At 44.1% G+C, this 24,903-nt stretch overlaps 1 protein-coding gene across 8 annotated transcripts; it reads right to left on the bottom strand.

Annotated features, from left to right (window-relative positions):
- Positions 1–264: 264 nt before the first annotated feature.
- On the bottom strand, positions 265–21,449 carry fam131ab (family with sequence similarity 131 member Ab). 8 transcript variants are annotated; one of them, XM_067507668.1, is made up of 6 exons: positions 21,170–21,449; positions 16,213–16,352; positions 10,308–10,401; positions 10,031–10,213; positions 5,995–6,126; positions 265–5,326 (listed from the first exon to the last, which is right to left on the bottom strand). In XM_067507668.1, coding segments are annotated over exons 1-6 (1,197 nt in total). In that variant the 5' UTR covers positions 21,171–21,449; the 3' UTR covers positions 265–4,679. The 8 variants fall into 8 exon arrangements, with proteins under 8 accessions (XP_067363769.1, XP_067363767.1, XP_067363772.1 ...); XM_067507666.1 differs by lacking the exon at positions 21,170–21,449 and adding an exon at positions 19,929–20,753; XM_067507671.1 differs by lacking the exon at positions 21,170–21,449 and adding an exon at positions 20,034–20,753.
- Between the last annotated feature and the right edge of the window lie 3,454 nt (positions 21,450–24,903).

Raw genomic sequence — 24,903 nt, 5'->3', positions numbered from 1 at the left:
TTACTGCCTTGTGATCACAAAGACCAGCTCGACTTGGTGTCTCTCAAACTGCTCTCCTCCGCCCCGGTAATAACTTAATAATGATGAAGTCGTCGTGTCAGGGGACTAATTGCAGCAGACTTGGTGCTGAAAGAAGCAAAACTATTAGTTTATTATCTAATCATAGCCATAAAACACCACATCCTGTCAGATTAACAGATTTGTTCACTCCTTCTCACATCTGTCTTATCCGGTCGTAAAAAAATAACCACATCACACCAGCTCTGCAGTTTTTGCAAAGAACAATAATAATAGTTTATTAACTCAAAATCATATCAGATGCAGCAAACAAAGATCTGTTTTAAAATCCAAGGTGGCAATAATCAAATAGTTACATTCAGCCAAAAGAGGAGGGAGAAGTATTAAAAAAGGGAAACGGTAAGAAAAAAGGAAAACAGGATTGATTGGGGAGGGAGGTCGAGTGAGCGTTTGACTGATGCTGATGGTGATGTGCAACCCACTTAGGACGTGGCTGGGGGAGTACATTCATTTTGGGTCACCTATTTTCTCATCCTCTGTTGCTTTATAAAGTCTTTGCCCCTGTTGGGTGAGTTGTATGGCTTTGCTCTCTGAACTCTCACGTGCCATCTGTACTCCAAGTCTTTAATATTCTTGGTGAATCTGTGCGTGCGTGTGTGCGTGCACGCCCAGTGTCACTGTGTGCACCCAGATTCTGAACTGTGGGCTCTTTTAATTAAGACAATAAGGGCTAATGTGGTTTAAACAGAGCGTCTCCTGCTGTAAAGATTACACTCTATATTCACTACCTACAGTTTCAGGTGTGTTTGCAAGTTGAGTTCCAATATTACCAGCTGGGTGCTGGTGGGGTGGTCCCCAGGCCCTTCAGCTTTGTTCTATAGGCTACAGGGTGACAGGGGAGGCACCATCAACTGAATATTCATGCGTCCTCTGTCGCCCTGACACTGACAGATGTTTTGATGTGTTTGAATAGTGCCGGGTTCTCCTGCCATCGTCACACACACTCACACACAAACACACACAGAACGCGGAGCACTTCCCTCTGATAAGCATCCAATGTCAGCACTTGCCTGAAGCAACAAACTACAACCCACTTCCCAGAGACACACACACATACAGTACGCGCACACAAAGGAAAATGTTTCACTCTGAAGAAATCTGTCTGACTCAAGGACACTGGGATATTCTTCTGTTATTGGGCTGTGAAAAATTAATTACTTCCATAACAGAGAGGCAATGAGCAACACTTCCTCCCTTCATCACCCATGTCTTTCCTCAAACAGCGAGGAGTTTTCTGGGACAGAAAAAGACCTGAAAAAGATGTCACTTAGAAAAAGCTGAGAAGCGAGTCCTCAGATGAAGTGAAGGGGGGGAAAAGAAAAGAGCGGGAGAAAGATTCACATCTCCTGCTCGTCAGGTGGTTTTATAATCAGGGGCTTAATTGTTAGCAAAGGTAGCACTCAGGTGTCCTCTTAGTTACATAATGAGCCCCCTGTGGGGCAAGACAGCGTGGAGGAGGAGAGAATTAGAGCAAAGAGAAAAGAGCTGGGACAAAGAGTGGTGGGGGAAAAGATGGGTGAGGGGACAGGAAATGACAGGACAGAGACTGAAGGATGGAGAGGGGACACATTCATCAGGCTGTCTGTATGTGTGAGCAGTTCCTATTCTGAGGACAAAGAGACAGATAAGGAAATCCACCAAAGTGCCACTTCTACAAGGATTTAGGTGGTGGTGGTCAAGGGAAAGACAACGACTGGATGAATGAACATAATGGTAGTTTATTATAAACTCACGTGGAAGTGAGGCAGAGAACCAGACAGCTGCATGTATGAAAAACACACCAAGGTGCCCGTCTTCTCTCACACACGCTGCCCATGGGGAGGTGGGCAGGGGATGGGACACACCGCTGGACAGAGCAGGCTAATAAACAAAGGAGGTGGGTGGGCAGCGAACAATGCTGCGCTCACGTCACCATTCCTGGATAAAAGCACAACCTCGCCTCGGCCGCATCGCCCAGCTTTTAATGTCAACCGAAAGGACAGTGACGCAAATCGTCCCACTGTAACCTCCAGCTACATGAAGGGGAGGATACAAACACACACACACACACACACACACACACACACACTCACACACTCTGCTCTTGCTTACAAACAATAGTATGGCCTGAGCTATAGAGTGGAGGATGATGATGGTACTACGACTTGGAAAGATCAAAGGTGACTAATGAAAGGCACAGCTTCAGTGGTCCCCCCTGAGTTGTCGCTGTCTTTTCCAACGCTTTCATGCTCGGAGTTTTAAGTTAGGTTATCAGCCAAATAAGCAGTGTCATGACTTTTCAGTCCTAAAATTCAGTATCATTTTATGCACTGTACGGTTGTTTTTCCAGCACCAATGAAAGTCCGTCCTCCAGCAAGCTACACCAGACACTGTTTTAAAGGGAATCGCTGCATTGGAGGGGGTTTGGAATGGAAATACTGTGCAAGCTCGAGGAGCTTGCTGACATCTTACAATACTGTCAAGCACACGATCGCACACATTTACACATTAGCACACTGAAGCTTTTCTCAACAGTCAAACAACATAAAAGAAAGTTGTGGGGACTGAATCTGTGCTTTAATTATTTGTAGAAAATAACTACGCACTACAGGCTAGCTCTCTCTCTCTCACACACACACACACACACACAAAAACAAGCACATGCACACACAGAGGATGAGCGGCAACTGGTGTTCTGTGTGCAGGCGGGATGCATTGATGCTCTGGTCCAATGGGATTTCCTGAGTTGCATGAATGACAGTCCCTCTGGGAGAACCTCAACAGGGCTCCTCACATCACTATGGAGATGGAAGTTTCTGCATGTGTGACATAAACACGCCCTTTTGAAAACGTCATAGAAAACAATAGAAAGTATAGAGTAAAAAGGCAAAGCTTTTCAGGAGTCAGTATGAGGGGAAAAGAAAGAAGAGAATTTCAAAGTCTTCGAAAAACAAGGGGGTGGGGGGGGGCAGCTTAGTGAGGATCATGACAAATGCCAATAACAAACCGTTTCACAGTATCCTCTTTTGAAATAAAAAATAAGAACAAACATTTTTGTTCACATTTGTATTATTTTTTTTCCCAGTAGACTATATCACACAGTGATAACGAAGAAAAGGAAAAAACTACAGCCACATTAGCTTCGTGCAAAAAAAAAACAAAAACACATACACTGGCACGTCGCATAGGCAAAGAGATCAAAGCAAGACGACGCATACAAAAATATAGAAAATTTCCAATGCAATTCATCTCTTCACAGGAAAAAAAAACAAAAACAAAAAAATCTTTCTTCTGAACGTGCACCACTTCCTGCAAACAACTATCGCCAAAGGGTCACTTCAGGAACATTCTGTTTTATGTTGTCATTGCTGCATTTTTTTATTTATTTAAGACACCCAAAGGTTTTGTGTCTTCCATGCAGGAATCCACAGACCCCCAAAAATATCCAGTATCTAAAGTTGATCATTATGGCAGATCATAATGATGTTTGGAATAATGTGAACAACAACATGTTTGAGTGTTAGAAAACTAGTACAATAAAAGCATATCATTTCTGTCATACCATCTGTGACAAATCTTTTTTTTTTTTTTTTTACTTTGTTATTTTAAAATACATACTAGGTCCTGTCACTTCGACGACATTCCAGCATTTGCTCATAATTGGTAGTGACAGGGTTAAATAGTTTGGCATACTCAGCAAGCCATGCCCAAAAGGATGCTATTTTGTCTCTTGCAAACGAGGGAGTGGGGGTGAACAGGGGGTGGTGAGGGCAGGTCCCAGGATGCATTGATGACCTGCTCTCCCATGGGAGATGCTGTGTAAATGGGCGAGGGTTATACAGAACAGCTGAGACTACAAACCGTGCTCAAGACTGGGTCAGCCCATCAATTTCAGCACTTGCAAAACACATGCAAAGATAAGTCAGAGTTTCTGGTTCAGTCACTCTGTCGCCTGACGGCGGCGTCTGTTTTCTAAGTCACTTTCACAAGTACAGTGGGTGGACAGAGCCAAAAACTGGGCGTCATACCCACGAGTAAGTCGCTGGACTGCTGCAGCACACGTCCAACACTCCTGTTCTCACACTGATAAACAAAACATAAAATTAAAAAAGATTGTTTGGACGCCTTCAAAGAAAACAGAGTTGATACATCGAATGGGGGAAAAGCAGCCACAAGGTGGAGGAGGAGGAGCTGAAATGCTGCGAGTAAGGCGAAGACGGATGATTTCACTTATCCCTAAGGTGCTTGTTCAGTGGCAGCTGGACTTGGTGGAAGAAATTCTACTCTCATCTGAAAGGCTTCTTCAGTTCAGAGAGATTAAAGGAGGCTGTCACAATGTGGCTCATGAGCCTCGACAACACCTTAACAACTCCACAGAATCCTGATGACTCCCTCTCTTGAGTTAGAATCCTTTTAACAAAGAGGTGAAATGTCTTCAACGATTTTAAGTCCAGTTGCCACCAAACAAGCACTTTTGGGAATAACCATGACCTGGATGACAGAATCCCCCCACAGACATGATTTACATTTCAAGCAGAAGAAATCCCCCCCCACACAAAAAAACAACAACATGCTCAAAGGTTCAAACAGAGGAGTTAATCACTGAGATGAGAAGAGAGGAGTCATTGGTTATTTGGCTCTCCTGCATCCTCATCCTCCTCCTCTTCATCCTCCTCATCCAGAGACACCACCCCAGAAGAAGCCACATCAGAAACCCTCCTGCGTGGGTCATAGTCAGGTGGGTACTCCACCCCATTTCCCTCTGCCTCCACCTGGCACACGGTGTTCTCATAGTCCTTGCAGGGGGTGTCGTCGTCCTCGCCAGGTGACAGGTATGTCTCAGAGTAAGACACGGAGTGGCAAGGAGAGTCCTGACCCCCACAGGGCCTGATGCCCCGGCCTCCCCCACTCAGGCTGTGGAAGCTGCAGTTCCCACCGCAGGGCCCGCTCTGCCCCACCCTTTGAAGTCGAGCCAGCAGCTCCTCCCCTCCCTGTAGCGCCGACAGGATCTTTGCGGCGAGCTCTGCAGCATTGCTGTAGGAGTGGGTGCCACGGTGGCCGCCCAGGTCACGCAGCAGAGGGTGCTGCTCATCCAGGCTGCAGACGCTGGAGCACATGGTGTCTGGGGAGCCCGCCGTGGGGGAGGGCTCGCCGCTGCCACTTCCCTCTCCACCTCCTCCGCCCTCAAAACAAGGTCCTCTCAGGCCCAGGTGTTGACAAAGCTGGCTGTGGATCAGGTCCTTCAAGTAGGGAGGATATGATGGCACATCTAGAGGGAATGAAACACAGTGTGAGCATGAAGTCCTGAAGGAAAGAAAAACAATGATAAGACAAGACACTGCATGTCTTAAACTGGAGTCGTACTGATGCACCCACAATTTCTGTGGCAGTAACTGAAGATGTAGGTTTTGCAGGATTAATGACTCAGGTTTTATGTAGAGTTGATGAACTTCAGACACATGCCTGGTATATGTGAACCTCCATTCACTTTACAGCCTTTGCCAGAAGGTTTAAAGCCTTGAGTGAATATATGAAGATGCTAATCATTACTAACTGCAGTACAAGTTACTGGTGCTTCAGTGCAATCAAGATGAAAGAAGTCTGCTGTGCAGCAACACATGTACAAACAGCCATGGTCAAAGACGCACTGTATTTATAACCTGCTCACACACCATCCTCACATAGACACAGTCTCTCCAGCAAAGGAAATCATATTAAACTTGCAACAGGGATATCAAATTGCGTCAAGGAAAGAAAAAATACTTTGAGACAGGAAAACTAGGGCACGGGGACAATGAAAGATACGGAGAAGGAGAGAGAAAGGGAGAGATTGAGAAGTAGGAGGGAGCGTGAAAGGACGGAAACATTGTGAAGGAAACAAATGCAATTTCGGCTCTAACATGGCCATTGTGGTGTAGAGGTGCACTAGGAGCGTACCTGTGCTCTGTGTGGTGGGCTCGTTGGCAGGCAGAAAGTCTTCGTCATACGAGTCGTCGTTGGACTCATCACCGTCCACAGAGGACCAGGCCCTCAGTTTAGCCTCCGCGATCGCAAACTGCTCCGCTACACCTGTAAACACACACATACACACACACGAGCTGCCCATGTATACAAGCAAATACGCGGTTGGCATGGTAACAAGAAGGCAATGACCCATTGCGTTTCCATCACGTAGCCTATTTTAAGTGACAGGTCTGGATGAGGAACAAAGTGCACACAGCCTGGAGGAAGACTGGACTAAGACAGCGTCTCCAACGCAGCCAATGTTCTTCAGCCGTCGTTTAGCTGGAGCACTTAAGATGGCCGTCACTGAGCGTTTGGCAGTGTTGTTATGCAGGTTGCATTCCTGCAAGTGCAGAGGGGACAGTAAATTGGAAGAAGCACAAAAGGGATCCTGTGAGAGCACAGACGCAATCTGCATGTTGCTGGAAATGTCAGGAGGGCTATAGTTTAGGATCAAGCACTGACATTAAATAATGACATCAGCTCAAGTTTTCATAACATTTTTAAATGCAACTAGAAATTCAATTAAAAACACCATGTGATTGTATGATCAATCTGCAATACTTTTGAAATCTTGTTGAATTTATTGGCGAGCATTGCCTTATCAGGTGCTGTATTTAAACTTGCTTGGTGTTACTGTTTCTATTTGCTCATAATACCTTAAAGGATAAACTCATTTTCTACATTCATCATATTGTCTGCTGTCATGATAAAGATACTAAAGCCAAGACGCAATCTTCTCTACTCAGGTTTGGCTAATGTCAGTCAGCAGCTTCATTTATTGATGCCATGGTCTTCAAAAACACATTAGCAAGACACACCGAGACATTGGGTGACACACTTCTTTATTCCAAAAACCGAATATTGTCCACACTCAAAGTCTGAGTCTCTGTAATTCCACCTTAAATGTCACGTGTGTAGTTCATGGATCAAAATAAAAGGAAATGCAGAATGCGAGCATATAGCATGTGACGCTTGTTAAGAATAGAAAAGGTCACCACTTTTGTGACGAAGAAATGTGTCATCCAGAGGATGATGTGTGTTTCTGTGCATTAAGATTCAGTGTTGGTACGTGTATGGTAACTGTGGACAACACGATTGATTTGGACAATGACTAAAGTGATCCTAACTGCATTCTTTTAATTTCTTGTCTTTTCATTTGGACATTTTTCTCCAACAATGTCAATGCACCAAGTCCAACATTTATTTCACATCAAAATGCTGCCAATAAAGGATGGAATACATTTAATGTGGGGAAAATATGCAGGTAGAATTGAATTACACTCATAAGAGCATCTCATCAATCAGAAGAACAGGATGTGTTTCTATCTGCTCCCTACTGCTTTTACCTGCCTTTTGTATCTTGAAATGCATCCGTGTTGCTGTATAATCCTATAGGCCCCCCCATGCCACCCATCCACAAAGAGATTACATTTGTGTGTGTGTGGCTGACTTGACTCAAGCTCCAAATGACCAATCAACTCCATTCCCCATCTGACCAGTCGGACACTCCTACCTCTCCTTTTCTCTTTATCTCCCAGTTCATCCTCTTCCTCTTTCTTTATGTCTTTCTTCCAATTGTTTCTGCAAATAAAACGCTCTATCGACCAACCTGAATGTCTTTATGCTTACTTCTCCTTTCTTTCATTGCAACCTCCCAGCCTTGTCCCCCATTTCTCATTTTGATTCCTCTCTCTCTCTGGTCAACGCTTAGTGTTCACGCGCTGTCCCACTTTGAGACGTCGATGCTCTCATTAATTTTCCACTGTAGCTGGATCCTCAAATCTCTTTACAAACACTGGCACATTCTGTTAAATGCAATTGTATGTGTATCTGCTCTAAAGTTCTTATTTGAAAGCCTTTTAAAAATGTACTTAGGAGTTAACTTTTATCTGAAGTTATTTTGTGGTTCACTGATGTCAGCGTGAATTAGCCTAGAAACTTAAAATTCAGCCATGTGCAGTTTTACACCAGTCTGCCTGCTTATCGTAACTCATACCCATGAACACCCTCTTGTTTTTAACCCATATTACTCTTTTTAAACCTGCAAGTGGAAACTAGAAGTAAAAACACAACATTGACATAAAACAGGTTAGTGTAACGAATAAATGTGGCACAGAGTCGACTGATGTAAGTGACATGTTTGCTGTTTTTTGAGAGAAACTGCAGAGTAGAGTAATAATTCTCTGTGAGTTTATCCCAGACTGTCTTCTTTTAACTTTAAACATTCCCAATTTCGAGTTTTCAACAGTCTAGTCTACTGCTGGGTTAAAGTAACCTTGGTGAGGAGGACAGGTGAGGCCACACACACCTCTGCTTCACTGTCACACTACAGTGCACTAAAACCTGGAACACAGTCACTCTAATACATACGCGTACACACACACACACACACACACACACACAAACACGCAAACACACAAAGTGGATCTTTCATTCATACAAACAGACATACGCACGCACACAGTGACATAAGCCGGTCAAGGCTTGGAGCCAGTGTCAGAGTCTCTCTGTGCTGCAGAGAGACACTGCAGGATTAACTACAAAGAAGGTGTGTGTGCATGTGTTGACAGAACTCTATCAATAGGACAACTCCAACTGTATTTTTCAATTCTCAAGATGCCTCCTACACACACACACACACACACACACACACACACACTTTATGTACTAATACACTCACTGACATTTATGCACTGTGTCCAATCACCTGCAGTAACACCATCACAAGGCTGCAAAGAGACAGTAAACGAAACCTGGAGTCAGCACAAATGGCAGCTCCCCGATGGGGTGGACGCATGGTGATGATGTAAGCAGATGAAAGAAGGAGAACTATAGTGTAGAGTGATAATTCTCCAACCAGTCCCACCGCTTCAGGATGCAACAGAACAAATAGATACTACTTGTTATGTTACACCTTGCTGGGTAGCATAACATGACCATATATAAAAAGAGTTAAAGCCATTTAATAACTGTATAAAATGTTGTTGTCTAAGAGACAATCTTAAACACGACCCTTTTAATTAATCAGCTGGTTTGAATCATCATTGCAGTTCCACATATCCAAAGAATACTGAATGGATCTGACTCTGTGATGGTAGATAAAACTCACAAGTGCAGAAGCCATGTAAATAAGAAAGATATAGGAAAGGACAAGAAAGGAGAACAGATGAGGGAGAGAGAAAAATCGCTCTGTCACGGTGGCACTAGCCAGGAGCAAAACCTTACTGTGCAAATTAACCTTGAGAGTCTGCATTGCAGGGAGTGAGCAGGAGAACGGAGGGAGAGCAGACACAACGGACAGGGTGGGAAAGAGAGAAAAAGAGGAGATAAAGAGACAAAAGGGCAGAGAGGGAAATTAAAAGAAGGGGGCAGTGTGAATAGGACAGACAAGGAAATGAATAGAGGGGCAGGAGTGAAAGCAAAAACAGTGAAAGGTGAGTCTGTAAAACATGAGAGTGAGTAACACAGCATCTTTGCTTGTGGAAGAAAATAGTTGCGTGAAAACTACAGAATCAGATCTATGTGCACAGAGATCAGTGATCTGGAGGAGCTTTGTCAAGTCTGAGATAATAACCCTGATGGTAAAAACAGGATGATTTTGCATTTTGGGAATTATAGAATTATTTTGCTTTGGAGCTTGACCAATACAAGAAAATACAATGGTATCAAGCTTTACCCATACAGTCTCCCGTGAGCCCGCAAACTTCACGTGAGGGCAACACTAACTAAGCAGTGTGTTCACACACTGTGTGCTCACAGCATTTCTACTATTCCACCTTCAGATGAGGCCAAGGTTTACTCAATGAATAGTTGCATTGTTGCTCACCCAGATAGTGTGGTCAAAGTGCATGTTTAAGTTAGCTTAAGAATGGCAGCTTCAATCACTGTGTCGTGATTGTAATTCATGAAGTGACAAAACTACGTTGTCATGTGATATTTAAGTAAAAAACAACAACGGCAGTCTTACCTGCTGCAAAGCGAGCCTCCTGTTCTCCCTCAGTGAGATCAGAATACGAGTTGAAGTCTGATTCCAGGGCTGCCGGAGTGTCTATAGGCTTGCACCACCCTTTCCACTCTATGAGGTGGGCTACTCTGCCCTGTGCCATGGCTGTAGGCTTTGTCACATGGTCCTTTACTACCTGGGAGATACCTGCAAGACATTATTAGGGAGTATGCTGCATTATAACTTGTGCTGACGACACGTTTTAACTCCGTTCAGGGTTATGCATTAATATAAAACTCACCGTGCAGAGAGGAACGTGCTAATGCAGCGATCTCTTGAATGGTGAGAGCTCTTCTTGATTTTGGTAACATTTCAATGGTGTCATCAACATTCACCTGAAATGACAAGAAGAAGGTGTGTGACTCAGGGGAAAACTGGTACAGCAGCGCAGCACAGCACGAACGTAAGCCAGCGTCTGAATCCATCCTGCTATGACTCACAGAAAAACCCTGCTGCTGTGTTTGTAGGGAAAGGCGCTGCTGTGGTCAAAGTACTTTAACTTCTTCAGTTTACTTCAAAGCCCTGGGAAATGTAAGTTTTTTCACAGACCCTTCTGTGAAAAAACTCCATGGTCCTGATTAAACCATTAACGCAAAATGTAAAGTAACAGCAAAGTTGTTTAAGAAAACTTCTTGAAAAGGAAAGTGATAAAACTCTGCGTCCAAACAATCAGAAAAAAACGAACAGATAAAAGATGGACCCGTCATCTCAGTCTGTCCTCAATCAAATCCGTCTGCACTGTAAAGTCAAACCACAGAGGGAGTATCATGTGTTGACACGTTCCTTTGTCTGCCAACTCTCTTTACAGCCCTGCCTGCACTCACGTGGGAAATAGGTACGTCAACAGCAAAGCCCACATGCGGAGCTGATGCTGCTGCATTGTTACTCAATATGGGTCAACACACTTGACTGACCGAGCAATTTGATGATGGTTAAAGGCAGACACGTATATCTCAACAGGTACAGACTGGGCCCAGTCCTGTGGTGACCGATCACAACTACTAGATACTCAAGTTGCAGCTGCTTTCATTTAGAGCGACACAGTGTGGTACAGGACAAACTAGACCATTAGACACAGAGCCATTCTGAAGCCAAATCTTCCGTTTTTGTCTTTTTAAGAGTCACTTTTAAGAGTCTGCTCAATGCACGTCCCATTTGATCGCAGCGAATAAGAAAACCCTGTCCGCAGTGATGGAGGTAGCTCATCACAGAAGCATTACCCTGACCTTGTCCTGTCAATTCCACTTAAAGTCAACAAAATGCCTGGCGCATAACAAAGAAACAACAGCAAAATAATCTGTGGGAAGAGCTCTGCTGGAGTGAAGAGGGATCCTGGGTTTGTGATGGTATCAGCGGCTGCAGCGGGGCGCGATAATCCTCTTGTGCCGCAGCGCTGCTCAGAGATCAGAGAGAGGATAATCTGGAGCAGACGTGACATATACCCTTGAGGGCAGTTAAAATGATATATAGTGTTGCTCTTTAATTAAAAGTCAGATGTCAGTCAGTTAATGTTGTCCACCCACGGCTGAATATTCTTTATTTGTTATCAATGCTGCTCAGAGAAGTGTCTCCAGTACAGCGTGGGAGGACTTTTATGGCTTAAAAATATCAAACTCCAAAATAAAATAAAATAAAATAAACTCCTGTCTCTCCCTCATCACTACCTGAGGGAGTAGCCCATCATGCTATGGATGCTGCTTGAGAGACGTTTCTACCCTGACAAGAACACAATCTGGAAAGACATTTCGCTATTTCTGTGGAGCGGAGGCAGAAAAACAGTTAAATTTAATTCAATGTCAGTGTGAGCTTTAAAAACTGGCTCCAACTTTATGTGTGAGCATCACTGTGCCATTCAGCTCAGGCTCACAGCCTGCTGGCTCTGCTCCTCCATTCAGGCCCCCACTCCCCTCACCTCCCCCCACTTCCCCACTGCCCTACTGAACAGCAGAGTGAACAGAGAAAGACAGGAGCAGCGCTTCGACTACACAACGTGCCGCTTCTTTTTCATAACACACTCTGTACATTTATAGTTTAATAGCCTTCACTAGGACACTTGTGACCGTACATCAGGAAATACTCATGTCTGTAGTCAAGTGTGTGGCCTCTAAAATATCACATATACACACACACACACACACACACACACACACACACGTATATAATGTCAAGAGGTGACAAATTGTCATAGCCTGATAACCACAGTGGGGCTGCTCATGTTCACCTCTGGCTTTTAAATCACTTGTCACTGTCTGCGTCGGCTCGGTGAACAACCACAGCCATGAAACTGTGTTAATTCAAATAAATAAATAAAAACCGATTGAACACAACATGCCGGCTAAGGGCAGGCAGTGCAAAGGCTGACAGTGTGTTTGATAAAAACTGACTACTGCCTCTGTTTGCCTCACTCTGAAGCTTATACACACACACACACTTTTAGGGTGCGTTTGTTGTGTGTTTCAGATAAAAACTGCCTTCGGCTTGTCCCTTCAGGGGTCGCAACAGCGGAACATGTTTCGCAGATTGATTTGCCATGTGTTTTTATGCCGCATGCCCTTCCTGCCACAACCCTTCCATTTTATCCGGGCTCGGGACCGGAACCAATGTGGCCCTTGGTGGCTGGATGAAACCGGACCTGGTGGGGTGGGATTTGAACCTGCGGCCTTCTGCCTTACAAGCCAATGCTCTACCACTGATACACCAGGCCCCCTTGGTGTGTGTTTCAGATCTGTGGCCCTAATTACAATCATGATTTGGTAAAAGGTAAAAGGGTTTTTAATAAACTATAATCCAAACCCAGCATTACTTTTTAGGCTTAGTTACATTTGATTAATCTTGTTTGTTGTATCACACATTGGAATTTGTCACTATTTTGGGGACTGAAATCTAATTTGTTCCATTGTCTTGGCTGTTTAAATGTCAACTGTGACACACAATGGCACAGATGCATTTTTTCACTGTTGTTTGTTTTGGATCCGTTTTCTGTTAAGTCTTTTCTGCAAAGTCATGAAACAAATTATATAAGAAGGCAAAACATGAATAGTTTTAGAAGAGCCCTCCCTCGATTGTCATGTTTCTGACACACTGTACGTACAGCGCTCCATTTTTCCCCCCTCGCTCTCTTTTCCACCGTGGGAACATTTCTATGGTAACCGATCGCCATGGAACAATTCCTCTTTGCACGCCTGTGCTCTTCACGGACGTTGTCACACACTCATAGCACTAACCAACAACCAAATAAATAAAACTTGCACATGCCTTCCTGCTTCTATGTACTGTACATGCTGCTTAGCAAAGCCGTGGCTAAAGTAGGGATCAGATAAGGCCATTTCCAAATATCTCTTTAGCAGTATTATTAAAATAGGGTAATAATACCTAGTGCAGTGGTTAGAATGGGTTTCCTGCAAGTTTTGTTTAGCTTAAAAAAAAAAAAAAAAAAAAAAAGTGGCTTTCATTCAAATCAGATGAGATTAGGAGGAACCTTCTTTGCCAGCAAAATCAAGTTTTTCCACAGCATTTCTATCAGAGTAGGTCTGGCCTCTTGCTGGACAACCACAGAAGGTGAACTTTATTTTCCCCCCTCACTGAGCTTTCTGTTTAGAAATGAGGGTTCTCCAAATCTGTGGCTACAATGCAGTTTGTCTTAGTGAGGACACTTTAAAATCTAATTTAATTTGTGTGTATGCAAATCAACAATTGTTAATCATAAGACTTTCAGGATTTTTAAAATCAAAGTATGTCTAACTCTAATCTGGCTTATTGATTGGCAACTCTATGCTTCTATTGTTGTGACAATATCATTAGCTGCAGGGTTCACATACTTTTTCCATCTAACAATGTCACTCGTTGAATGATTTATTCAACAGTAGGCAATCACTGGGTCTTAAAACCACAGACTGTGAGTGTACAATTAGAAATAAAACAGATTTATTGTAATTGTAATGACCTCACCATATTTTCGGACAGATCTTTAAATAAATGGTCATTCCAAATGGCTCCATATTTATTGCTACTGTTTTTCCAAAAGCTAAATGACACAAAATTATATTGTAGCTAATTCATGTCTTGTGGGGGTCCCTGAACTGTAAAGCAATAAAGAGTCATCCCTCTGTAAAAAAAATGTGATAAGATCAGCAGTCCAGCCCACCGGTCTCTCTCAGTTTATTCAATAACAAGGCCCGACCATGAAGAGTGAGAGGCTGCATTTCATAATGGATCACTTAGGCCCTGCTAATCGTCGCCTGGCTGGCTGGCTGGCTGGCTGCGTCGCATCAGATTCACGCGCAGATGGTGCATGCTGACGGATAGAAGAGGCAAGGTGGATTTATCATCCTCATTGTCATCATATCTGAGCCAATGACAAGCATCCCAATAATTCTGGGCCAAGATACTGTAGCATTAAATGGCTTGTACGGCAGCTGAACCTCTTTCTGATGATAAAATGAGAGGTTTCATAAAAGGTTCCTGCCAAGTGTCAAAAATCTCCATGCAAAAAGTTTCATACGCTATAATGGTTCTGTGCAGAGCCCAGAGCTTGATCCTTATTCGATGCATGTTAGCCTTAATTTGGCGAAAAGCCAGAAATCCCAAGAGACCAGATTGGGTAAGTATGGTGGAGCTTGGAGTGACCCTGTTGAGATTTTGCAAAACAATTATCCAATGTTGATGTCTGAACGTGTCACTCTCTCTGATCATGTTTGGTGTTCAAATGACCAGGGTGAAACCTTCCGGATAGTTTTGAGTTTGTGCTTGGTTGCCAAGAGCAGCTTCCAGATGAAGCTTTTTGCAGCTGATATACCACAATGAAATTGTAAAACAACCTTTGTTCTTAGAAAGATTTAGTTGTGGCTGTGCATTTTTAGTAAAGGAGATGGTCCTCCCTGATTCATGGCTTTAGGAAGTTCATGTCAGTCTTGGGAGCAGGCTACCGTGTTAGTCCACCTGTCTTCACCACACAAAAGCTGGTGGTATGTGTCAGCAGGCTATTAATTAAAAAGATAACGTTTAGGGAGCTACAGGTTTAGCACAACTACTAGAAGCAACTCATCACACTGCTTAAGAATAATGGTTCTGTACTTTGTCTAACAGTGAGAAGCCTCACACTCTGTCATTGAGATTCCATTTAAAATCCCAAATTAAAAATTAATTGCTAATTATGCTAAATGGCTTGCAAATAATTAGAAACCAACTGGTTAACAATAATGAAAACTACCAGTGAGAAAAAAACCTCAGGGTTGAAACACACATTAAGGGCATGGATGGCTTGATTAATAAGGTAATTATTGATGCGGGAAGGGTGGGGAAAATAATTTTCTGCTTCATGTGATGAATTACAGAGAGACTGCCATTTTTGATGAGGCATATCTGCTAGGTGCCCAGTTAGGTTACAGTACACCAGGTGAAACTGAAACACCGTTACTTAGCACAGTAATAATATTTGCTCGTTTCAATGTGCAGTTTTGGTTAATTAACAAATATCAACAAAAAAATATATATTTTACCTTAATAAACAGTAAAGGGGTTCTTTAGCTATATAAACTATTAGAAGTGGTGCTCCATGTAGTTTCAGTTTGGGCAGCACGTTGATATGAATGGTATTAAACTCCTTTCTACTCCTCCTCATCGTCTTAGTTCTAGAGGTGCAGGTGGACTGAACCTACAACCAGGGGGACTTAGGGATGATCTGGACTGAAAAGCTCCTCCACATGATGTCACCTAGAAGAACGTTTCAGCAGGGAGCAGAGATTGAATGCAGAGAAGACAGAGGTTTGTCGCCATGCATAAGTATTTACTCAGACCTAAACCATAAAAAGGTTTGCAGCAAAGTTGCCCCGAAGTTGCGCCAGAATCCCATTGACCCTTTGACTGTCAGGAACAAGCACAGCTTTCCCACTCCGCGAAGTGAGGCAAGCATGTAAAGGCTTTTGGTCATCATCTAGGTAATTAAAGTCCATTTTGTGGGAGCGCGCCTGCCCCTACATTTAATGGGCAATTTGCTTCATTTGAATTGGCATAATGTATAATAAAGCACTCAGGGATCTCACCCAGTCTGCTGTGACTACGTAAACTGAGGAGGAGACAGTGGAGCTATATCAAAAAACAAAAGTGAGATTTAAAAAAAAGAGAAACAGAGTGTGTGTTAAGGGCACCTCGCTGAAGTCCAGTGCGCCCAAAGGTGCTGTGAGAATCATTCTGCGCGCCAAGCAGGTCCGCGTGTTCCCCAAAAGCCTAAGGTCAGACAGGGAGCTTGGCGCGCTCCAGTCCACGCGCAACGAACCGTCAACCGCCACTGTCGGGAGGAAGAGAGCCACGTGAAGATTACAGCAAATTAACAACCTTAAAACTCATAGTAGCTGAGCCCCACATCTCGCTCGACTAATGAGAATTTATTAAAATCTGACAATAAAGCCAGTGTTTAAATGTGAAAACTGAACGTTATTTTCCACAATATTTAGGCCTTTGTGTGTTTTGGAGCAAGAATTATAAACTATGAGTTTTATGGATTCAGTTTATCCTTATGCGTGTTGCTTCACGGCCAAAGCTGCATTCACCATGCCGACCCATGCGGACCCATGCGGACCCATGCCTCAGCTCTTAACGCTGGAGCAGCCACTGACGAGCAAATGGCAATGTAACGTGGGCGTATCTCACTGCAGGTCCCCCCATGAAGAAAATCAAACGATTACAATTAATAGTTCAAAACAACAACAAACAACAAACAAAAAAACAGCCAGTTTCCAAGTGTCCTGAAGATAAATACTGCACATACAAAAATCGGGGATTGGAAGCAACGGTAAAGCCGAGGTTGGATACAATGTAGGTAGATTTAAGAATTTGAAATATATATAGAGATAAATAATTTGGGAAGCTATAAAGCTTAAAATGATCTTTGAGCACCCTGTTTGTTCTGTATGGCACACGTCTAAATGCTGGGATCTGTAGACACCACTTGTAGTGAGACACTGGGGGTGGAGGAGTGTGTGTGTGTGTGTGTGTGTGTGTGTGTGTGGGGGGGGGGGGGGGGGGGTAGGAACTTCCATGCACTTAAAGCCATGCCGTTTCATGCAGGTGAGGCTCTGGCTGCAGCCCAAGCCTGTTTGTTGTTGACTCTGCTTGGTCGGAGGAAACGTGGCACAGAATACGGAGCATGTCAGTCATATGCGGTGTTTCCGTCCGAGTCTAATGGGAAGAGGTTATTAACACAGAGACACGCTGTGACTCTTTACCGGTTTACATACACGATGTAGGACTTTTTAGTTGACTACACCTTTCTAACAGCTGCTCTCTTCCTCACGTGGCTGCGATCGTTGACTCCAAGCGCTTAGAAACCCGCTGCTATGGATGAAGCCTCAAGTGCAAGTAGAACATTTCAGCACCTGGACAGCTGCTTATGTTCGCCACGCTTCAAATCAGATTTGCCAAACGGGATTAGGAGGTGGGGGCCTCTAAATGTCAGTACCGGGCTCCTCTTTCCAGCCCTCCACCGCAGGGAAGCGTTTCTAGTTACGGGTCTGTGAAAAGAACAACTCGCTGCACCTCGTCAGCGCCTCTCTCAAATACTGAGTCCAATATCAAGACCAATCACACCCTCCCCCTGGTCAAAGACCTGCCGTTTAGCGCGCTGAGCTCAAGTTGCCCACCAGCAGAATTCAATATGTGCTGTTTAATTGGGTGTGATGCGATCAAATGCCCGGGGTGTTTTGTATCATTGAATCTAGGCCACCGTGGTCAATAAAAGTATTGTTTGGAGGAGTGAGAGACGCGCACGTGTTCTGCACAGCATTAGATTGATGTCCAAATTGTGACAGTCATTTGAGCCCGGCACATTTGGGCCTTGCACGCCCATGTCAGCCTCAATCCACGAGGAATTCATGACAACACGTCAGCAACTAATTGCCAGAAAACGCTTTGATTTCGCACGGGTCGCGACAGCCGCCTCCTCTCAGCCGATGTGTGTGATAAACGGGTTTACTGCCATGCTGCCACAATATTTTTCTCTCAGGCGACGCACAAGTCCTGCCAGTCACCGCAGCCCCACCGTTTTGCAGAGGTGAGGCTGAGCGACGTGGCTACGGAATCCAAAAGTAAAGTAAAACGAATTCTGCATAAAACACGAATTACACGCAACCTCGATGTGTGCGATCACAAGGGAATTTCAGCCTGTTTACCGATGGGAACTTGTGGCGGCTGTCTTGCGAGGGCCTGCGGTCACCCTCCATGTGTGTCTAATTCGTTAATTTACTCAATGTCTTTTTATCTTAATTAATCTCCTGACTGTGATCTTGCTAAAACGGAGCTGCAGCTCCAAAAGTGGTTTCCCTTCCCTCAAAGCAAATGAGAATGTTAGTCCTCATTTTATTTTCATTTATTTATTTTACTTGGGTCTCTCTCTCACACACACACACACACACACACACACACAGTGTAGTTCCCGTTGTCGTGGAAACTGCAGATAGAGAGACCTCGACCATACATGTCTCTCTCTCTCATGTCTTTCCGGCTCTCTGAGATACTTATGAGCGAATCAACACAATTAGGTCAAGACCAGCAGCAGTGTGATGTCACGCGTTTACAGGCTAAATATGAGCGTCAAACAGGTGGCTGTTATTGATCTGCTGTATATGACACTTGATAAAATGTGCAGAAGCGAAACTGCATTGTGGCTTCATGTGGGGTTTATGGGACTATAGGGCATGTCCTTAAGCACTCTGTGACAAGGAGACGAGGACAAGGCGCCATAATCATAAGGTGACTGAGGCAACGGATTATACAACCAATTAGAGTCAGTGAGGGGATCTGTAATCATGGATTTGACGGAGGAATTCTTTAGACGGGTGCACACATTATTAACATCGCCATAAATGATAATTAGCGACCAGAAACAGATGTTTGGATGGACAGATGGATGTGGGGCAGCTTTGATTTATGGAGGCTAAAGAAGAGACCCAGTCAAATAAATAACAAGGGGCGTCAGAGGTCGGGGTAACACATCTAAAGGACGGTGGTCTCAGTGACTTAGCCCTCAGCGGAGTGGACGTGAGACACGTACAGCAAAAAGGTGTAAACAACCGCCGAGACCAAATAGATGCGGCAGCAACAGGGAGCTCGTTTCTTGGCAACAACCAAATGATCCATTTCTGCATTTGTGTGCCTGGAGGCTGTGGTCGACTTCCTTTAAATGTGAGCATCTGTGAACTAATCTACGTCTTTCACTTTAACGCCAAGAAGAAATGAAACAGAAATTCCCTGAAATAGCGAGTTGAAGCGCTTTGCGATTTTGCGCGGTCGCGAGGATGCGAACAAAAAAAACAAAACAAAACAAAACAAAAACCCGGTGTCCTACCTTACAACTAAACTGGGTCAGCGCGGTCAGAACCATCGTGTCCGCGTGAGTCTTCTCACAGGTGTAAAAAGCCGTTTAACGACGCATCCCTCAGTGGTGTCGAGAGCTCCTCCGTCTTCTCTGCCTCTGACTGACGAGCTCACCAAAAGCTTCTTGCAACTCTCGTAGCATCGCGATGTTTAGGCTGCAGTTACCAGCCCCTTCAGCTCTTCCTCGCTGTCTCGTTAAAAAGCCCCCGTGCAAACATAAAAACAAACAAACAATTCAGCCCCTAAAAGACGTGAATTGTTCACAATTCCACTCATCTACAATGTACATTTGACAGAGACTCTTTACTCGTGTGCATATGACTCAGCAGCGCTGTCATATGTGTCACATCTCTGGCACAGCATGCTGTGCACTACAAGCATCCAGATTCTCCCACAGCCTCTGCACCCGCGAAAGGCTGCAGCAAAACAAATGCGAAAACAAGTCAGGCTTCCTCCAGCGTGCTGTCTGAGAGCAAATTAAAACAACTCTTACCAACTGGCGCTTTCGAGCTGATACAGCCCATTTTCGCAGCTGCATGTAGAGCAATCTATCAAATCTCGTTCCCTAATTTCCTTGTGTAAGAGACCCCGAGCGTACCTCACTGATCGGAAGCCTCTGTCACTCTCCTCAGCTGCTGCTGCGCTCAGTGCGCCGGAATGACGGCGAGGGTGGGGGGGAGTCCAGCCATCACTTCTGCAGTTTCTTCTGTGTTTGTGGTTCGCTTTAAATCCATGAAACGTGTGCTTGTGTTGCCTTATCTTTTAGGCTTAGTGGGTTTAAGTCTCTTGGGTGAGTCTCAGTTCTACGTCACCGGTTGAAGGGTCGTGCCCTGCGGTTCAGCACCGCAACGGACGGACAGCGCAGCGGACGGCGGGTGAAGCATGGGTTTCTGTCCAGCCTGGCACCTGCAGGTCTGATGTTCACTCTTTCGGTCCCTGCCGGTCAAGTTCACGCCACACCACCGACGTGGAACTGTTGTCCCTGTGAGCACCGTGTGCGCTCTTGCGGTAGCCAAGTCACACAGTGAACTGGCGCTGGGTGACACATTGACACAAAAGCCCCACGCTTAACTGCTTTTATACAGCCCAAATGAGCTTCCGCCTCCTTTCCCTGTTTGTCTCTACTAAGTAGAAGCGGAAAGAGATGTGATTGGCTGGTGTCACCTTACATGCCAGTCAACATGGGTAGCAGGGCGGAGTTAGTGGTTCAGGCGTTAGAAGAGCAAGTTACCAAAAGCACTGCATTTCTATTAAAATACATATCAACTGACAACAACGTGAACGAGGAACACACACATGCGTTTTCAACATGAGGAACACTGCATGCAGAGCCAGACTTGTGCAGCAGGTGTAACATGTTTAGCTGTCGAGAACAATACAACAGTCCGAGCAAGAAAAGGTCACGGTGAACATAAATCCCTACAGGCTGTTTGCATGGTGTTGTGCAGTGATGCACTAATTTGTTACCATCCAATTATGGTAACAAAAAGCACTTGTGAGCAAAGTGCCATGTTTCACGCGTGGTCTGACAGGTTTGAGGACATCACAACCGCATTTCATAATACCACACTGCGCGGGGGTCCAACAAAACAAAAACCTTTAAAATCCTCAGCTCCACATGCATTTACCCAATTAAAGCAACCAATTATATCACAAAGCATCGGAACAGTGTATGAATTTATAAAAGACAGGTCTACTGTGAGGCCCATTGTGACCTATTTGTGAGCGACCTACTCTTGTCTGCAGACAGGTCGACGTTGAAGCATCTTCATTTCCCCTCCGTCTCTATTAACGCCCACCAGGGCTTTACACATAGACCTGCAGAGCTGCTGATCCACGCACCCGTTCGTCCACTGCGCCTATTATCTGTTGCCGGAGAGCAGATCACGCAGGGTTCTCACTCTTTCAACCCCCCCGGTAAAACGAGATGATGAACCGCGTTGCCCGCATGTACTACCACACATAGACGTGAGCGCAGCGAGGGACAATGTGCGGCACTATTGAACGAAGACAAAGCGTGGTGCACGTTTGGTGAGGAATGGGTTGAGGGTGGTGCAGGAACATGTACTTTAACGCTTGCTCATTGGAGCTTAAGATCGCGAGGAAAGGAAGTGGAATTGATGAAGACGTGCCAATGTGCCACAGGTGTTGATGCATTTTTCAGTAATACGAGAGCTTTTGTGCTTTAAAAAAATGGATAATTTGGTTAACCATAAACACAATCCCAACGTGAATGAGACGCCAAATAATGATACACTGTGTGCATATGTTACTCATTGCACATTCAACACATGGGAAACAGACATTACGCGTACGCTTCTCACAGTGTGTACACTGTAACACATCAGAAGTGGTTTCTCTCTTCTCTTGCACTGCGCACTCAGCCTTCACCTTAAAACACGCCAAAGATGCGGGGAATCCAGCCCATATCTCGAGAAGCGCTCGCCATCCCACACGGTACTTTATGGTGCTCTAGCGCCACTGAAAGGTTGGATGTAGTACTGCCAGCTGCATGACACAGGAGAGGAGAGCCTGTTGCACAGCAGGTACACGTCTCTGCAGGGCAAAATGTGTTGGCCGCCATTATAGAACCCCGCTCTTATGAAATATTAACATAAAATGTAAAAAAGAAAAATCAATTTCTACATTGCAAAAGTCCCATACAATACCCCAAACAAGACTGCTGGTAACCCACGGTGCCTAAATATTCTTTTATTTCAATGTGAAAGCACATCTCTTGTCAATTAATGACCTTTAAACCATTATTCTTGACCCTCCACTGGGCAGCATGCAGTGGATGCTCCTTTGGCAGCAGTATTGCATCTGTGTGGGTCTCAATCAGCTTAGAAGATCTATCACCCATTCTTCTGTGCAAAACTGTTGACGCTCTGTCAGGTTGGACGGGGATGTTCAATAACCAGCCCTTTTCAAATTCTCAACTGGATTGAGATCTGGGTTTCTACTCTGCAACTGCAGAACATTAACCTCTTTGTGTTTAGATCTTTTGGTTGTAGCTTTGGCTGCAGACTTAGGGTCATTTTGTTGCAGGAAAACAAATGTTCATTTGACTTAGTTCTTTTGTAGACCATGTCAGGTTTTCCTCCAGGGTTTCCCGCTTATTGTGCTATACACCATCACAAGCCTTCCAGGGCCCGCTGGCACCACCATGCTTCATGGTGAGGAGAAAGTGTTTTCTTTTTGCTATTCTAAAACTTCAACTACCCACCAATAGTTGTTGACATGTAGATTCTCAAAAATTACAACAATTAACCATGGGGAAAAAAATTAAAAAGATAACCTCGGTTATATTCATTGGTAAATAAATTACAGGCTAAGAAATTGGTAATATTTAATGAATCAAGCTCTCGATTTTCTATTTCCATGTATGCCAGGAATCTAATAGATGGATAGGGGTCTGCAAGGATTAATGAAAGTGAATTTTTCTAAAGAAAACATTTTCAGTTGCTAGCTCAGTGTTTTTCAGAGGAATTGGATGTTGTCTAACCTCAATTTTTCCAACTGTATGTGTGTGGTTGTAAGGAGGATTCCATCCTTTAAAATGAGTTTTTTCTGTGGTCAACCATCAGAAACTATTGTATGGGTTCAGATAGTTGCCAAGTCTGAACAGCTGCTGCATTTGAAAGTTCAACAAGCCTAATGTCTTTGCACACACCTACACAAATGCAAATCATTGTTGATTTTGGGGGAATTTGTTGATCATCCCATTCCAAGTATAGAAAACTACAGACTTTATATTTTAAATCAAGCTCTATTTAATGCTGCTTTTCACTGAAGTTTTCTGCAGTTCTTGTGAAGCTTGCATGGTTTACATTACCCTAGATAACCATACGAGTCAAACCATGAAATACTTTACATGGCCCTTGTGGAACAGTAAACTTAGGCACAAGGAGACCACACAACATATGACCCAGCCATTCCCTCTGCCTCTGTCTGACACCCACAGAACTTTTCTATCACATTTTGTTCATCCAAACATACACCCACTGGTCACCTATTTAAAATAAACGAGGGGACCAAAACATTAGAACCAACTCTTAATATGATGCGCTACAGGACTCAACACCCTCACCTTAAAAAAACATAGTGAAAGTATCACCTTTCTGACAGTCTCAGCTTAAAAACTATAACAATTCAAAATGATAACTTCACTGCATTACATTGTACAGGTGTACTTAATGCAGTGGGCAGTGAGTGGCATATTAAAAATGGAATAATGTCTCATACGACACAAACGAAATTTTAATGCACAGCAACTCATGCAAGCAAACATCCAAGCAACGTAAGAAAAATGAAAAAGTCTGACCCATGACATTTGGTTTCCAGACAAGTGTAATACCCACACCTCAAAATAAGCTGCCCTCCTAAAGAACCCAGTCTTGGGAAAAACTCCTATTGTGGATATCAGCAAGAAAAAACCCAGTTTTATTTTACTGACCAGCTCCATTAAGTTCTGGATTACATCCCAGGACACGGGCAGTGTGCTGCAGTCCATTCCGGTGAACGCATGGCCTGGAAACAGTGGAGGTTAATCTGGCTTTGATGAACAGGAAACGTACAGAACCTGGCCTGTGCCGTCATTGCAAGAGGCTGGTAAGCTAATGGGTGCACCTTTACTGTGGTCTGAGGCTCTTCCTGTGGCAAGTGGACACGCACCATATTCATTTATGAAAGTAGAGGGTGTGTCTTTAAAGGCACAGATGGTTAGTGAAACTTAAAAGATAAAAAACAACTTTCCGAAGCACTGACCCAGTAAAACAAACTGTGTTGAGAGCCACCATGTGTCAAATCATTGGACCCAGTACAAAAGTGGTGACATCTGCAAGTACAATTCTTGATAATCCATTTGTTTGGGATGTAAACATTAACAGTCCCCAGTAGGAAATGCCGGGTTCCCTGGACTTTCTTTCCCTCATTATGGATGTTCTTTTAACAAAAACAGATTTAGAGTCTCTTACCCATTTAGCTTTCTTTTTTTAGCGCCCATATGTGGTCAATCATTACATTGCACTCCTACTGTGCCATGTCCTCCAGGGTTCGAGGAGACCACACCACAATTTGTAGCCCTTATTGAAAAGGAAAAACTTAGGCATTAGCTAATCGGACAAGACGACTGAAAACTGTGATTAGTCATGATTATACAAAGGGAAGCCAGGTGCCCTTTGGTTTCACACGTAATAACATCAGTCTATCAACTGAATAACAAGCTCTAAGGCAGAAGATCCAAACTCAGCAGTCTGCTGAGGAAATGAGACCAACATGACAAAGCTATCAAATGCTAGTGGTCCCTGTCAAAAAAAGGAATATTGTAAAAAAAAAAAAGCTGGAATATTGTAAGAAAAAAAAAAGCTATAGTCCAGAACACACACAAGGTGCTGAAACTGCAGACAAGAAGAAGATCTGGTTTAAACCTTCTGCAGTGAGGCCAAGTTGAGACCAGAGAATTGGCT

This window comes from Channa argus, chromosome 6, assembly GCF_033026475.1.
Source record: "Channa argus isolate prfri chromosome 6, Channa argus male v1.0, whole genome shotgun sequence".
NCBI lineage: Eukaryota > Metazoa > Chordata > Actinopteri > Anabantiformes > Channidae > Channa > Channa argus.
Note: the sequence above shows the minus strand (reverse complement) of the source record. Positions and strands in the feature narration are given on the sequence as shown.

Bases quoted from the DNA above. Each gene is read 5' to 3' on its own strand.
- fam131ab (XM_067507666.1), bottom strand. From the start codon at position 19,959: ATGGGCTGTATCAGCTCGAAAGCGCCAGTTG. The intron at 10,402-16,212 runs GTGCCCTTAACA...TTGTCATTTCAG, and splicing joins GCGCACTGGACTTCAGCGAG to GTGAATGTTGATGACACCAT. The intron at 5,327-5,994 runs GTACGCTCCTAG...CATTCCCTCTAG, and splicing joins GCCCACCACACAGAGCACAG to ATGTGCCATCATATCCTCCC.